Genomic DNA, 15,738 nt, shown 5'->3' with positions numbered 1-15,738 from the left:
CCAGCAACATACTCCACATTATATTCTCAGTTGTTTGCATTTAACCTTAACTTCGGGTATCCCTTTCCCCAGCTTTTGTTTGGCCACACAGCTGTGTGGAGTTATTGGTGCCTGTGACCGACTGTATGGCCAGGGAAAGGCCTGATCTCCCCGTCGCGGCCTACCCAGGGCTGTGCTGACATGACAGCGGCGCTGGCTCCACGGCCAATGGGGCCTACTCACGGGGCACCGCCGCTGTGGTAGACGCCGCCGGCGGCTCCTCTCGGCGCCCGCCATGGCCCGGTCCCAGCCGGCCCTCGCTGAGGGGGCGCGAGGCGAGCGAGCGCGCGCTGGGTGTGAGGCCCGGCACATGGCGCGCGGCCCCGCCCCCGGAACGGCCCCGCCCCGCGGCCGCCGGGAAGCAGGCGCCGCTGTGGGGCTGACCCGCGCTCTACCCGGCAGGCAGCGCGCCGGGCGGCCACCCCCGCCCGCCTCCCTCCCGCCTTCCCCCAGCGGCGGCGGCTGAGGTGGGGCGCCGCGGTCCGGCGATGTGAAGCGCCTCCGCCAGCGCGGCTGCTTCCCATCCCCCTCCCCCACCCCGCCAGCCTGGGAGGAAGGGAGTGGGGCGGCCTGCCCGCTACCGCCGCCTCTCCGGACGCGCAGCACGGTAAGGTAGCCCGCTTCTTCCCCTCGGCCCTTCCTGCCGCTTCCCCAGGAGGAGGGAGCCGCCGCTCGGCGGCGGGCGGGCCGCGGGGGGATTGTCGCCTGCGAGACCGACGCCATCTTAGGTCGGAGCGCGGCCTTGCCCCCATTCCCCCCGCCCCCGCCGCGTCTGTGGAGCGGGGACCCCGCGCCGTGAAGGCTCCCTTGGGCCGCCCGCGGGGCCCCGCTGGGAACCGGGGGGGGGTTCTGCCCGCAGGGGCGTCCCGGACAGGGCTCGCTCCGCCCTGCCTCCGCCGTCCAGGGGCCGGCCGCGGCCAGGGCCCCCCGGCCATTGGCAGCGGATGCTGCTGGGCCTCCTCCCCTCCCGGCGCGGCTGTGGTATGCGGGCCTCGTCCAAAGCCGAACCTGCAGCCAGGAGCCGAGTCCTTGCGGTCACCCGGCACTCGGGAGGCGGGGCGGTGGGGCTGCGCCGGGGACGGCGGCGCCGGGGGCGCTGCGGGCGGAGCGGCGGCGGCCGCTGGGCCGCCCGCGGGGAATTGGACGCCTCCCGCCGCCTGGCAGCCGCGTCTGCCCGGGGGTGTGAGCTCCTGAGCGGGCTGCGAAGGCGATGTCGGCCCGCCCGAGGCGGAGCTTGTTCCATCTCACGGCGGAGAGGGCAGCGCTGGCTGGTGTACTCTGTTTTTGAGGGAAGTTGGTTTCTACTTTGGCTTTTTTAAAACTTTCAGGTTCAGTTTCATCTCGGTCATCGTTTCTTTGCTGCTGCCACAAACGCAGCACTCGATTAAAACCACAATTGCACACAGTGCTGATGAAGCTGTGGGTTGCACACATCTTCTACAACTAACGTGATGCAAAGTTATGTGCCTGTACGGGAAGTTGTCTGAAAAGTACAACGTGGGTGCTCGCCCTATGGTCTGTGCTGTCAATAATAGAGCTTTCCCGTGCATTTGAAGTGCAGCTTTTAAACTGGAGGAAAAAAAAAATGTCTGAATAATTCACTGATAAAACCATTATGGAAAGATGACAAACAAGGCTAGTCTGAGAACTTTCTGGTTAACATAGGCGTCCTCACTCTTTAAGCTCACTACCAATTTCATACTGGGGATTTGGTTTCAGTTATTTTAGGCCAATCCAAAGAAGTACTGAGTATTGGAAAGTTCACTTGACCTTAACGGTAGAACAGGTGAATTGCATCTAAAGAAATAAATGTATTTTCAGTAACTCTAAATCTTATTGCAGCTTCATTTGCCATGATTTTCTGTAGTATTGATTTCTGTGCATCTTTAATGTGTGCTTCTACGGGGCACTTTCTGCAGTTTTCACTACAGCTGTTACACTCTTGTTACATTTACTAATGTTTGTATCACTTTTGTTTATGTGAGTGCTTTTAAATCCTAACAGTAAAAAAAAAAAAGGTTATAAATACCTAACTTTATTAAAAGCCAGTTGTATCTTTAAACGTAATTGCCATGATAAATAGAAATGTCCAAACTAGTGCTTTTGAAACGTTTATTTATCAGAAGGTTATTGCTCTTTTGTGCAATGAGTTCAATTTTTTTTCCTGTCTCTGCAGGTTGTTGATTATCTGTGCCTGCCTAATGAACTTTCATGACTAGCTTTAGCTTTTGTTGTGCAGTTGCCTTGTAAAACGATATCTTGATAAAGTCTAATGGTATTTTTAAAAATGTTTTAAAGAATTTTTTACAATTTTGACACTTTTTAGCCTAGAACAATGGTTTAAACACTTTCTTTGATTATATACATAGAGCATTTCATTGGAGTTCTGGACCTCTCAGATTCATGGACTACCTTTAAGATGTGTATATATGTTTATACATATTAAAAAATGAGGAAAATAAAGTCTATTGTCAGTAGGTTTACCTTTCTTATACTGGCATCTACACCTCCACTGGGAAATATTTGGGGAGCGTCGGGGAAGGATTCACTGTTGGTTTTGGCATTTAGAGCAACCACTAGCAGTATTCCTGGAATGCGTTTTCTGTGTTAATGTAGTTAAAGAAGCTGAAAACTTGGAAGCTAGTTGTACTCTAAAAATGGACGTAGATGTTTTCCTTGGCAATGGAGACCATTTGAGCAGTTCCTGCACACCACCTGTAATCAAATCCATTCCCCTGTATTGCAGCTTTGATTGCTCAGGCCACCGATTTTGCAACCTCTCTGTCGTGCCGGTAAAACTGTTAGTGGGCCAGCCTATTTTTAACCTGCACTGGTTCACGTCATAGTCCCATGAAAAGTTGTACTAGCACAACTAAGGGAGCAGTGCAGGAACTCATTGGTCTGGCTTTGTTGCCAGGAAAAAAGTCAGAGAAAGCTTGGCTTCAGATCATAGTAATGAATTAAAAAAAAAAAAAGTAGATTAAAAGATCTGAAATAATCTTGATACTTTTTAAAAGTCTTTCAAAAGGAGACATATGTTTGGAATCACCATTTGAGAGTACCTTAATATGTACATCCTGATTTGTAAAATGAAACATCCATGAGAGATGCCACCAGTTGGTGTAACTTTCTAAAAGTCCCTGCCTGTGTTATCAAATTACTTTTAGCTGTATATAAAAAAAAAACCCAACAAACACACACAAAACCAGCTGCATTATAGCGTAGCTGAGGTTATCGCATGTATCTTGTTAGAATTCTGCTAACTTATAGACAGCTTGTGTCTATTTTGTGGTTTTAATATAAATTGTGCATGCTTTCATTTGCATTCTCTGTACACATTTTATAATTGGTTACTTTTTCCCCTGAGGTCAAACAAATCTAATTTTTTTTTTTAATAAAAAAGAAAAACAAACCTTGATGTTTATGTTGTCAGTTCCATGTAAAAAGTCTCTGAAAATAGTCTTTCATTTTGGCTTGAAATCTAATGAACTTTGCCTCTCTGTTAGTAAAGAAAAGGTGTTCTAAAGAACATCCTTCTGCAGAGGAGAGGCAGGATTGATTATCTTTCCTAGACTTGGCACGTGGCCCCTATTGTCTCTGTCAAGTGGAAATAGGTTTCATACTCTTTCTTTTTTCCTGTGACAAGAATTTAGTTTAGTGTCTTATTTTCTTCTTTTCTAGCACTGTGTTTGACTTCAACACCCTAAGCTGATGGAAGGAGGAAGGAAGGAGTATAGCTTTGCTACTTGATATTATCCCCAAGACTTTGCATGTAACACCAGCAGCCCCATTCTCATGCACTTTAATGAAAGTAGGGGCACGATTCTGTCTGCTCCCCTGTGATAAGCTATTACAAGCTAATTATTTCTACAGTCTATCACCAAATCTAGCAACTCATTACTCCTGTCCTGAAATTGTCTTCTCTTATTAGGCAGTTTCTCACTGTGTCTGTGCTGAAGGCTTTCATTTCAAACACTGTTGGTAGATAATGAGGAGTATTCTTAGTTTGCATAATTATACTTTCAAAAAAGAAACTTGACCCAATGTTTAATATATATGTTGCTTTTGAAATATTTTTGAAAAGGAGAAAATAATGGGAAATTGCACAGAAAAATGTGTTGAATAAACACCCTCTTCATCTTACAAGATAAATAATTTGGTTTAAGAAATATCAGTTTATGATTATGAATGGAATCTTGATTTTGTCACCTTGTGTATAAGGTTTGATAGGCTTTAATGACATAATCACATACACTAGTGTTGGTCTGATGCCCTGGCTTAGGGGCATCAGGTTTAGGGGGTAAACTGTCAGAGAACTATCACTGCCTAATAGTGGGAAGTCAAGCTTCCATAACTAGTTTGCTTTGTCAGATAAGCGTTGCATGAGCACACGAATGAGAGACCTATTCATAATGGTTTTTTGTTGACAGTGGCCTGGTAATAAGACATGAAATTTTCTTACATCAATTGTGACCTTCATGAAAGGAACCGTTGCTTGGATGTTATTCACTTTTTGTCAAAGCAGTCCAATGATGAACTGAATTTCATGTGCTTAACTGCTCCTTAATTTCGAGGAATTCCTGCATTGACTGGAGTTACTATTTGGTTCCTCATGCGAAACTATATTGTTTCCCTTCCGATTTACTAAAAAATTGAGTCAGTGAATTTTGTGAAGCTCTGTGTCTTAGGCAAAGCAAACACTGTTGTATTGGGATCCTGATCCTGGTTATTGCTGTGACAGTCCTGTGGTTTTATGAAATTACTGGTCTTATTACAAATTAGATTATTGGTATAGCATGTGTAAAGAAATTGGAAAGTTTCTTATTTCCTGATTTGCTTGGAAATACTTTCAAGATTATGTTAGAGGATATGAAAAGAAAGAGGAAAACCTCATGAGTCATCACACTTTCTTTAACAAAACAAATAAAACTAGTTGTGATTAGAGATGCTGATTGTAATTTGGTTAATTCCAAAAGCTACACATTTTCATTACTGTTTTCACACATAATTTTTTTTCCTTACTGCAAGACCAAGTCTCCAAGCTTGAGGGACTCAGTCTAACTAATGAGATCTACTCAAAACTTTTATCAAGTCCTAACTGATAATGAAAACACTACGTAATGTGTTTTGGGTATGGTTTTGGGGTTGTGTTATTGTTGTGGGGGTTTTTGTTTGAGGGGTTTTTGTGGGTGGATTGTTCTTTGTTGTGTGGGTTTTGGGGAATTTTGTTTTGTTTTTGTTGTGTTTTAAAGAAAATGTGACTATATGGGAAGCCCTGGCAAAATCTTACAAAATTTGTGGGGTTGTGGGTTTGGGTGGGGTTTTGTTTGGTTTGGTTTGAGATTTTTAGATGCAAAGAGAGTAAAGCTGTAACTAGTGTTGCTGTAACTCAGTTGTGCCAGGTATATTACATGCTTTGTAGTAGAGTCTTCACATTTCTTTTGAAAAACTTACCTGAAAGAGGAGTATTTTTTCAAAGGTACCTTTCACTGTGGTGTCAGAGGCTTCCTCTGATAGCTACTAGTGGATTGTGCAAAAATAGTTTAAATTATGTGGAGGATATCTCTGATCTTTTCTCATGTTTAATAGCAAAGATGAGAATTCAAATAATTATCAGAAAGGTGATGTGGTGTTGATCTTTGAAGATCTATATCAGATCATGTTCAACCTGTATAGAACATGGTGGGGGGGTGGGGAGGGAAGACCGTTCTATGGGAATTATCATGAAGTGCAGTAATCTTTACTGAACAGTGAAATATTTGTTCCATGAAAGTACTGAATGTTTTGGTATGTGTGCTTTGTTTTTTACTGTCTAGTCTCAAGATGGCAGAATTATTTATGGAATGTGAAGAAGAGGAGCTAGAACCATGGCAAAAGAGAGTGAAAGAAGTGGAGGAAGATGATGATGATGATGAGCCCATCTTTGTTGGGGAAATTTCAAGCTCGAAGCCAGCTAGTACATGTAAGATAACATTTTTCATAATTTAAAACAGATATTTCAAGGAGTAATACTTTAAATGTACTTTGATAATACAGAATTTTTAACAGTGAGACCTTAGAAAATCTACATCTTAAAGCTGTTCTGTAGTTTGCTGTCATACTGAAAATTAGAATTCTTAAGAAATTCTGTCCTAAAACCAAGGTTATGCACAGCTATGTCTACCTCTGACCTGAAATCTCTGAAGTCAAAACAAGGATGTTTGAAGGTTTTAGCAATATGGTTAAAAATCAAGTATGCTGAAACCATGCACGCAATTGCTCTTAATGTAGTTGATATTTAGTTAGATACTTGGAAGTGTCTCCCTGCTAAAGTAATGTGCATGAATTTAAGTCTTCATGTTACAGTTCTCTTTTTTCTCCACCCTGCGTTTCATGTGTTGGTAGATAGTCTGGGTGAACAACATTCTGACAAAACCAAAATACCTGTCTTAAGTGTCTGTAATAAAAGCACAATCAGGAAAAGTGATTAATATGAAAATAGTAGAAGCCTCTTTGTTAAGTAAGAGACTTTTATTAATACATTCATTCATCCCCTGTAAAGTAAAGAGTTTTTTTCATCAAGTTCTGTAGTTTTCTCCTAATGCAGGCAGTGCAGGGAGTGAGGTTAGGTGGTTGTGATGACAGCAGATGTGTCAGGATTCCATGTTTGTCCCGTGCTTGGGCTGTGTCAGGTAAGTAAAGGAGAACATTTTTGTTACTTAAATTAATTTTAGTAATGAAACTTTTTGATTTCTGTATGCAGCCATTTTGCAGCCAGTTGACCTTAGTCAATTGACCTGATGTTTCTCTAGCTGTCGAATGCATGAGACTGCCTGGTGAGATTTACTGCTTTCAGTTTCTGCCTCATGTCTGCTATGCTTGCATCTAAGATTTCCATAGTCATTTTCTGAAAGTGTATAGTTTGCAGTGAAGAATCTCAAGACACGATGTGAAACTAGGCTGTCATGCTCTGGTGCATGGTCTTTGGAGCTGTTATTAGCTGTTCAGTCATTTTGGTTCACAATACCTTCATCTTCCATCTGAATTCTATTTTACTTTGTTACTGGGATAGTAAGTCTAATTCTCCTTACACATGCTTTAAAAAGTGAAAAAATATGTTTTAAATATTAAAAGAATATTGAAGCTGATGTTAAAGTTCTCCCACCTGAAAATAGCTCTTAAGGGTTAATCTTTTTGAATATTTAAAAATATCTTATATCCTTTTGAAAATTTGAAGAATATCTTAAAATTGCTCTAAGTAGTTTTCTGCTGTTACAAACTTCCATAAGGACTGAAAAGTACCCTTGCTGTTTTCTGGAAGGTCCAGAGACCTCTGGATTGCTGCTGGTCAGTGGCAGTAGGTCATGGCATAGAACAATTATTAAGGCACTAGGCAAGTTTCATTGCAGTTGTCGTAGTCTCAAGATTTTTTTGTAGTCATAAAGGTTGGAAATAGTTCAGTAAAAACTGTAATGTTGATGTCATTCAGTAACTTCAAGAACTTTGGTAAAAGACAGAGACTTACAATATATGTATCTTATTCTAGTGCTGTCCATACTCAGTCCTGACACCAGTAAAATCACTTACGGTATAACTTTTTACTTTATCTCTTTTCCTTCCCTTTCCTCACCTTTTCTCTTTGTAATCTTCTACTTCACTATCAAAAACAGCTATGGAAGAATGACCTCAGTTGTTCTCTGGCTTGTAAGTAGTACTACCTGGCAGTAGTCAGGCTTCAGTTTGTTATTGGTGATAGGCAAGACACAGTGAACTCAACTTTGTTTTTTATCACTGTTGTTTAGTTTTTACCTGAGAAAATTCCTGTCTGATCAGGTGAAAAATTATATGGGAAATGGAGACTTGTGTGTAGTGTTTAATTTTTCTGAAAGGTATATTTTCTACAATACACAGTAAAATTTTTTTTAACCTTTTCCTGACAATGCAGTTATCAGTTTTTGTACAGACTGGTGTGGAAAACTTGAAGAAGTTAAAAACCCAACTTTGACCTGCTGTCACAGTGTCATGTACAATAAAGTGCTTCTTCTAATGTACTGGAGGATTAGTTTGAGATTAAAAGTAATTCACGCTTTGTTCCCTTTACCATTTCCTGCAACTGCACATTTTTTCTACCGTTACTGCTCATTTTTCTTGCTTCCTTTTTCATAATGTTACAAACCTGTAATTTGTTGCTACTTGAAAATGTTGTGCTGCATGTTAGCTTTCTTACACTTCAGTGTTGTTTTACCTAAACAGGACAAATAATACTGTGATGGGGGAGGGGAAAGGGCGCATCAAGTCTATGATGAATCACTTGAGTCATGTAAATCTAGTTTATAATTTCAAATCACGGGCTTCCTGAAATGTTCTTCCTAAAAACAGTAAAATCTACCTTTGTGTTTTAGGATGTGAATTGTGCGCGCATCAGACTGACTGAAGCTGAATATGCTTTCTGAGACGTAACTTTTAGGATAGCTTTTTTTTTGTAGGTAGATGAAGATTTTAGTTTCATTTCTCTTTGGAATTCAAATGTAAGGTATAGATTTATTAACAAACGCAAAGTATGTGTTCAGCTAAATCCTTGCTCATAGTTAGTGTTGTGTTGAAGTAAAAATAGTATTACTATTACAGGATGAAAAGTCATCATATCTTAAAAAATGCAAACCTGTTTGGATCTGTTGGTTGCAGCTGCTTTTTTATTAGTATGATCTAAATGCAGGTGACAGGGTTGAAAGCTGTGATCTGAGCTCTACTGCTATTAGATTTATTTGTCAACCTGAGTAGTATATACTAATGAGCCATTGCTGGTGGAAACAGCCTTAAGGTTGTTAAACACAATGTGTAGATACTCTTAAGATCTGTTGTTTGAGATCCTGATGTAATTTGATCCTGGTTTAAGAAGGTACATTAAATGTTCTTGGTTAGATATTGAAGGATCTATCTAATCTCATATGCATATTTTCACATGTCAGAGCAAGAAACTTGACAGCAACACTAATGGAATTGAGAATCTGGTGGTAGAAAAATATTTTGATTTCATGAATATTTTTGTAACATTCTGGAATGATCAGAAACCCCAGACTAAGACAGAAAACAATGGTGAATATTGGTGGCATTAGGGAGTAAACATCAAATCTAAGAAATTCCACATGTTTCTAATGAGCTAGAACTCTGGTCATAGACTACTGTGTAGGATATGTGAGAATATCAGTCCTCTTGTTATGCAATTCCAACACAACTCCTTTGATTGCTGGTCTGTTGATTTTTCTTTCACATTGGAAAATGGAGATCATGAAGCCTGAAAACAAATTTGTAAGTGCTGTATTTTCCTGTGATACAGAAGCAAATTGTGTAGTTACTGGTTTAGAGACAATGCTTCCTTTAGTGTAGAGTGGTTCTAGTATTTGGGGAACTTATTATGTATATGAGAAACAAAAGTTAATAAATGCATTATAATCAGCGAAGCTTAATATTTACTAGATGTTCTTTTTTTTTTGTTTGCACTCTTATTTGTGTGTTAATCTATCTCCAAGAAAACAAAAACTGATATTCTTAGGTGAAGTAGCTTATCTAAGAGGAGTAGAAGAACATACCTTAATTTGTACAAATGACGCTTTGTTTTGCCAGGTATTTATTTTAGAAATAAAATTCTAATTTATAAGTCAAATCCTAATTGGCTTAATTAGTGGATATGAATGCTACTTTTAATTTGAAAAGCAATTAAGCTATTAATTTAACTGCAATTAAGATAAATGTAACTTTTGACAGATATATTGAACAGAGTCAACCTCAGCTCATCACGAAGGGGGATACAGAATGGTGCACCCAGTAGAGGTACTTTATTGTCCTAATATGGTAATTAAAAACAAAAAATCCACAACACTTATGAAACATCTGACAGCAATATTATATAAAGATAACTTTGGAATCCTTTGTAACAGGTACAGTTACTACATTCAAGGCTGACAGTCACCATTATGCGACACCTGCCTCCAGCCCCAGTGCCATGCCTGTTTCATCAGTCTTTCAGTCTGTATCCAGACCTACAGCTAGTGCTGTAGCAGTTCAGCCGTTGTCTGTACCAGTGAATGTTTCAGGAACTTCACAAACGCTGCAGAGACCAGTGGCTGGATGTTTATCAACACAGCAGATGCCTGGGTCAAGTTCTGGAATATCACAGCCTGTTAGCATTCCAGTGACAACACAGCCTGTATCAAGAAATATCACGGTTCCTGTAGTGGCTCAACCTGTATCCAGGCCAGTGACTACTGTAACAGCACAGCCTGTAATACTCAATCAGGTAAATTTTTATTCCCTTAAACTGTAAAATACTCAGATGCAATTGCTTTTGAATAAATTAATGAGGAACATACTGACTCAGTCTAGTAATTTGAAGACCTGGACTAGATTATAGACTAGCATTATATAAACTGTAAAGATTCTAGGACCATAACCTTGCACTCGTGAATTAAAATATATATTTGAAAATATTGATTTGCAAGACTCAAAGATGATAGCTTTAGTAACAGTGGAATTACATTAAATTAAAATCTTAGGCATAAGAGCAATCAGTACTTTTTGGATTATTTTAAGTTGTGTGGAGAAATTATGGAAATTCTTATTCTCTAAATATTGCGGATTTCTGTGCTCAGAGACAGATTCTTGGTATTGATAAATGAATTTCATTTTTAAATAGCTTGCATTTGGTGTTTAAAGTAACTTTGTGGTTTTCACACCTGGTTTTTACAGTGCCTCTCTTGGGATTTTTGCTTCTTTAGTATTGTAGCTTCTTAGGTGCTTTTGCGTTTTGGTTCACATGTCAGTTGTAGTCAAACAGTAGTATCATAAGGAGGACTTAAGCAACCAAAAGTTGCAGGGTCAGTAGACAAAACAATTCAGCAACATACTTGTTTTGTTTGAAAAGCCCAAGGGAATTATGCACAGAGATCATGTATTGTAGATCTCCCTGGATTGCCACAGAACCTCAGAATGGTAACTTTAGGGAGTCAAGTTAGATGCTGTTTTTATTGCCTTAGCTGTTGTACATTTGTGAGAAAGAGAGAATGAAGATTAAAATTTCATGTCTGTATGAGTTAAACTATGATGTGATACCTTTATCGAAAATAATTGTAGCTGGAACTGTTTAGACAATGTGCAGTGCCTATAATATTAGCTACTACAGTCAGGTTAAAATGAGGTCTGACAGTAGGCGCCATCTCCACCATCCATGCAAATATACACACCTGCAGTTGTCCCAGCTGTCAGTCTTTTCATGTAAATAAAAATCATGCAGCCTAATGTATTCTGCATTTGCTAAACAGGGGTGTCAGTCTGAATAAACATAGTTAGTAAGGCCATTAAAACATGAGAAATAGATGTTCTTAAGACTTGTGGCTAAATCATTGCCAATGATTGGTTGCATTTTAAGAGAAACAATGCAATGGAATCATTGCCTATTAACTGGGTAACTGAATCTCTGGTAGATTCATTAGGAAAGAACTCATACTTTCCAATGTTGAGTCTTCAGCAGTTGATTGATAGTTTGCAGGGAGAAATTGTGGGCATGTCTGGTGAAGCAGGTTAACTAAATCAGTCACTGTATCTAAGAAGGCCTAAAAAATGATATAATCAAAAGTCCAGATATTGGTAGGATATCTAGATTGCCTCTGGAGTCCTCTTAAATCTGTCGTTATCAAGCAGGACAGTTTAATACAGAAATGTCTGCTACTTCACATAATGTATACACATATTTCAAGTCTGTGAATTTGATTTTTATAAACGTTTACTTATGACATAGTATGCTTTATTAAATCCTTCAAGGAGTACTAGGATGTCTTGCAGAATCTTAACTGCAAAAGAAAGCCCCCTCCTTTACTTCTCTCACCTGTATACGGTCATGGTTTTGTTTTAATCAACAAAGCTCCCTCTACATTGATTTTATTAGAAAACCTTAGAGCAAACAGACCTAGGTAGGAAAGCTGAACTTCTCCAAAAGGTGTATGTAAGCTGGATGTAATTCCCCAAGACAGTGATTTGCTTTAAAGATATCATGCACACAGCACTTCCTTTTCTGAGTTCTTTCTAGTTTACTTTCAACAAGGGTGTCACAGATGAGACTTTAGTTAAGTTTAAAGTCTTTGCCAAAATCTGCAGGTTGTTTTTCTTCCCTGGCAGAGTAGAGAAACACCTATTTGAAGAAGTTGCAGCCTGAAATGTGACTTTCAAGGTATACAGCATGGAAAAGGATCTCTAACCATGTATTAGTCAGTTCTCTCTATTCCAAGTTAGACCGACATGCTTTAGAAAGTAATGCATCCTGTTCTGGAACATGCAATGCATAGATATTCCACTGTTTTTTATGGGGAAAGAGGCCTGTTTGGTGTGCTTTCTTTTACTGTGGTACTGTATTTCAGCTTCTTGGGCAAAGTTCTGTGATTCTTAATATCACTTAATATCAGTGCCATGTTATGTCATTTGCTGTTCTTAGTGTCGTATGTGTACTACCTGTATTTTGGTTCATGTCCTCGGTTTGAATTGTCTTCATTCAAGAGCTCCTTAGGTTTTTTGGAATTCCACACACACACCCACCCCTTATCTAGTATTTATTTCACTTGAGGACATTTTTTTATATTGATGATTTTCTGCCTTGGGCTTTCTGTGACATTTTTGTTCACACATTTTCTGTTTCTTCCCAACTTAATTATTCCTAAGGGGCAAGGGCTTCAAGTAAGTTTTTCTGCGAAGTATTTGACATTTGGATCTTCAGCTTACAGATGTTGAAACTTACCTTTGAAATTAAAATACTGCAATGTGAAGATGACCGTGAGGTGTGACTAGACACTGGCAGGACCCCACTTTAGCTGAATGTCCTTCAGAGTGCCTGTGCATTCTTAATATGGTGCAATATTTTTTAATCTCAGGATGTCAAAGATTTTTCTGTGGGAACTGATTGCTTTTGATCATCAACTGTGTTGAAACACACATTTCCTCAATTTTGTGACATGTAGGTGTATAACTTACCTGTTGTCAATGTTTGCTATTCCAGTTTTATCATTGAAATACCCTTTTTCAATCACAGGCTTGATTCACTGACTTCCTGTAAAAGTTTTTTGTGTTCTTGTTACTGCACTATGTTAATGCAGTTACAAAAATTGAGTTGCATTTGGCTTCAGTTGAACTGTTTACAGCAATTCTAATTCAGTCACAGCTATTGCTCTTGTATATGATACCATAGGGCTATCCTCTTTGTGAAAAATTTGTTCTTAGCGGTAAAGATCTTCTATAGTTCAGTGCTCAGAATGCTCTCTGTTAAGCCCCAGCCAATTCTGTCCTTATCTTCCCCCTACTTAATAAGTACTTTCCTTATTCTGAGTATGATTCAGGTTCCAATTGTTCCTAGTTAATTTTGGGAGAGCAAAAGTCCAATACCATGCATTGTACTTCTGTGTGGATTTGGTTACCAATTATCACATTGGTTTCCACAGTTAGGAAATGTAGGATGCACAGGATGAACCCAATATTTTTGCTCGTGTCTTGGAAAACTAGAGTGGTGGTGGATTTATTTTTTTTTCACTTGAGCCCTAGGAATTTAATTTATAAAGGTGTTGGGTTTTGCCTTTCTGCATGTAAGAGCACAAGTGCATGTTAATTTGATGGGGTTTTTTTATTGATGTCATAAAGCTGTTTTGTTTTTTTTTCTTTCAAATGTTTTTGCTTTCTAAAGCATGGGAAGATGCTGTGTTTTTTTCTGTATGTAAAATGGCAGAGCCAAATTGCATGAAAGGAATAAGTGTAAACAGAAAAGGGCATTTTGAAAATTATGAGACTTTGAATTTTCATGTTTTTTACTTTCTTACTCGCCAGATGTTTAGTATATACTAGGGAGATGTACATATGCCATCAAAATACCATGGCGATTATTTTGAAGACAGTTAAAATGTTAGCAGCACTTAAAACCAAACAAACCACGGAGTAGTGAGAGAAGCAGATTTTGTGTGTGGCTATTTTATTGGTTGTATTTCAAAAGGACGTGGTGTGCATAGTCCTTCACACTAGGAGCCTTCCAGAGGCTTACCACCCGAGCATCAGTTGTACTTGATGTGTTGTTTGCAGGCTAAGCTGCTTTGCTTGTAATTTTACCGGCTAGTCTGAAACCATCGTGGCTCTTGATTATCATTAAGGTCCTGCAGGGTCTTCATTTAAGAGATGTACAACAGAAAGACAGGATGGTGAGATGCATCTTCCTTTTTTGTTCAAATCTTTTCTGGTACTTAGGAGTCCTAAAATAGATCATCACACCTGTAGATGTATTTGTGCACTTCTTTAGACTTTTTTCCATCAAATTTAGTCAACATGGTGGTAGTTAAAGATTTGGTAATTTCCACAGGGATGTTTTCAAATAATTAGCACAATTGTGAATGGGAAGCATTTTGTGAGATTGATCTTACAGCAAAATGTATTTTGGCCTTCGTCTCATAGATACATAGGCTGTCATCAGTGCATGTGTATTGGGTTAATTTTTTATTTTTTTTTTTTTTTAGGAAAATGGAGCTACTTCTGTCAAGTTTTTTGTTTCACAGTACAGGTTGATGAAGTATAACTAATTGAATTATTTCAGGGTAGAAAAATCAAGTGCCAATATTTTGCTGTTCATACCTTACTTTTGAAATTAAACCTAACTCTATTATAAGGTTTTTCTTAACTCCTTATTGCCATTGCTGAAAATATTTTGTGTTCCTGATTGTTTGCGTTAGGATGAATGGCCTATTAAGATGTGAGCAGTGTTGATGAATCTTGGAAAGTGTGTTTCTTCTACCTCACCTCCCAAACCTTTAATATCTTTAAAGAGAACTAAATTTCACGTTTCTTTTCCCTATGAATTTTGCCTGTTGAGTGATCAGTGAAGTTATTTAGTTTTAACAGTTTTCACAGCCAAGAAATGTGGACTATTTAATTTGTTAGGTTATATATAGTACTTAAGGGCAAACCTTTTAAACTGAATGGTAAGAAGATACCTAATGTAACAAGGTGCTAAGAAACACGAACCAACTCTTAGGGTAGCTGTGCTTTGAAAAGAGGGTTTGATTATATTATTTCCAGAAGTCCTTATGAAATTACTCTACATAAAAGAAAAAACCCTTAGCGATATCGTGAATTTGAGTGCCATTCCCAATCACCATGCTATAGGTACACTTTATTTTCATTAAAGCTTGACCACTTAGTAGAATTTTATTTATTTAGTATCATCTTGCTTTGAGAACCTTCTGCTTGCTGCACATTCATGCTACTTTTGAGTTCTGTTTCCTGATCTTTTAAGATGCAGCTACCTGTTATGCAAGAGTAACAGGCAAATGCCTGAGTTTGGCTTGAAGGAAGAAAGTATTAATTTTTGAAAAACAAGTCAAGTAGAAATTGAAACATCATCAGACTTGAACAAAAGCAGTTACAATTAGCCATTCAAACAGGTTCAGTAACATTTCATAAAATGGAGTTTCCCAGGTTTTATGGTTGTTCTTACTATTCTGACACACAGCTATGAATAAATTAACAACCACTGAAAGAGTTGCAAACTTATCAAAATGTCAAAAGAAAGTATTTTGGGGAGATGGTAATGAACTTGAATTACAGCTGAGGACTTAGGAGTACTTTTAAGCAGTCACTTGTTTTTAAAATAAACCCTTTGAAGCCTGTAAGAAAAAAAAATTTAAACCTCGAATTTCTTTT

General features: G+C 39.0%; 1 protein-coding gene across 12 annotated transcripts in view; it reads left to right on the top strand.

Moving 5' to 3' along the window:
* Positions 1 to 375: 375 nt before the first annotated feature.
* ZNF280D (zinc finger protein 280D) overlaps positions 376 to 15,738 on the top strand; it is a 50,916-nt gene continuing 35,553 nt past the window's right edge. For 8 of the 12 annotated variants that reach the window (XM_074601838.1, XM_074601833.1, XM_074601836.1 and 5 more), the window contains exons 1-4: positions 387 to 646; positions 5,856 to 6,001; positions 9,784 to 9,849; positions 9,957 to 10,315. In XM_074601838.1, the coding sequence (XP_074457939.1) occupies positions 5,863 to 6,001; positions 9,784 to 9,849; positions 9,957 to 10,315 (564 nt within the window). In that variant the 5' untranslated portion in view covers positions 387 to 646; positions 5,856 to 5,862. Of the gene's footprint in view, positions 647 to 5,855; positions 6,002 to 9,783; positions 9,850 to 9,956; positions 10,316 to 15,738 lie in introns of all 12 variants that reach the window. The other 4 variants (XM_074601835.1, XM_074601831.1, XM_074601832.1 and 1 more) reach the window with 2 other exon arrangements.

This window comes from Larus michahellis, chromosome 9, assembly GCF_964199755.1.
Source record: "Larus michahellis chromosome 9, bLarMic1.1, whole genome shotgun sequence".
Classification (NCBI taxonomy): Eukaryota; Metazoa; Chordata; class Aves; order Charadriiformes; family Laridae; genus Larus; species Larus michahellis.
Note: the sequence above shows the minus strand (reverse complement) of the source record. Positions and strands in the feature narration are given on the sequence as shown.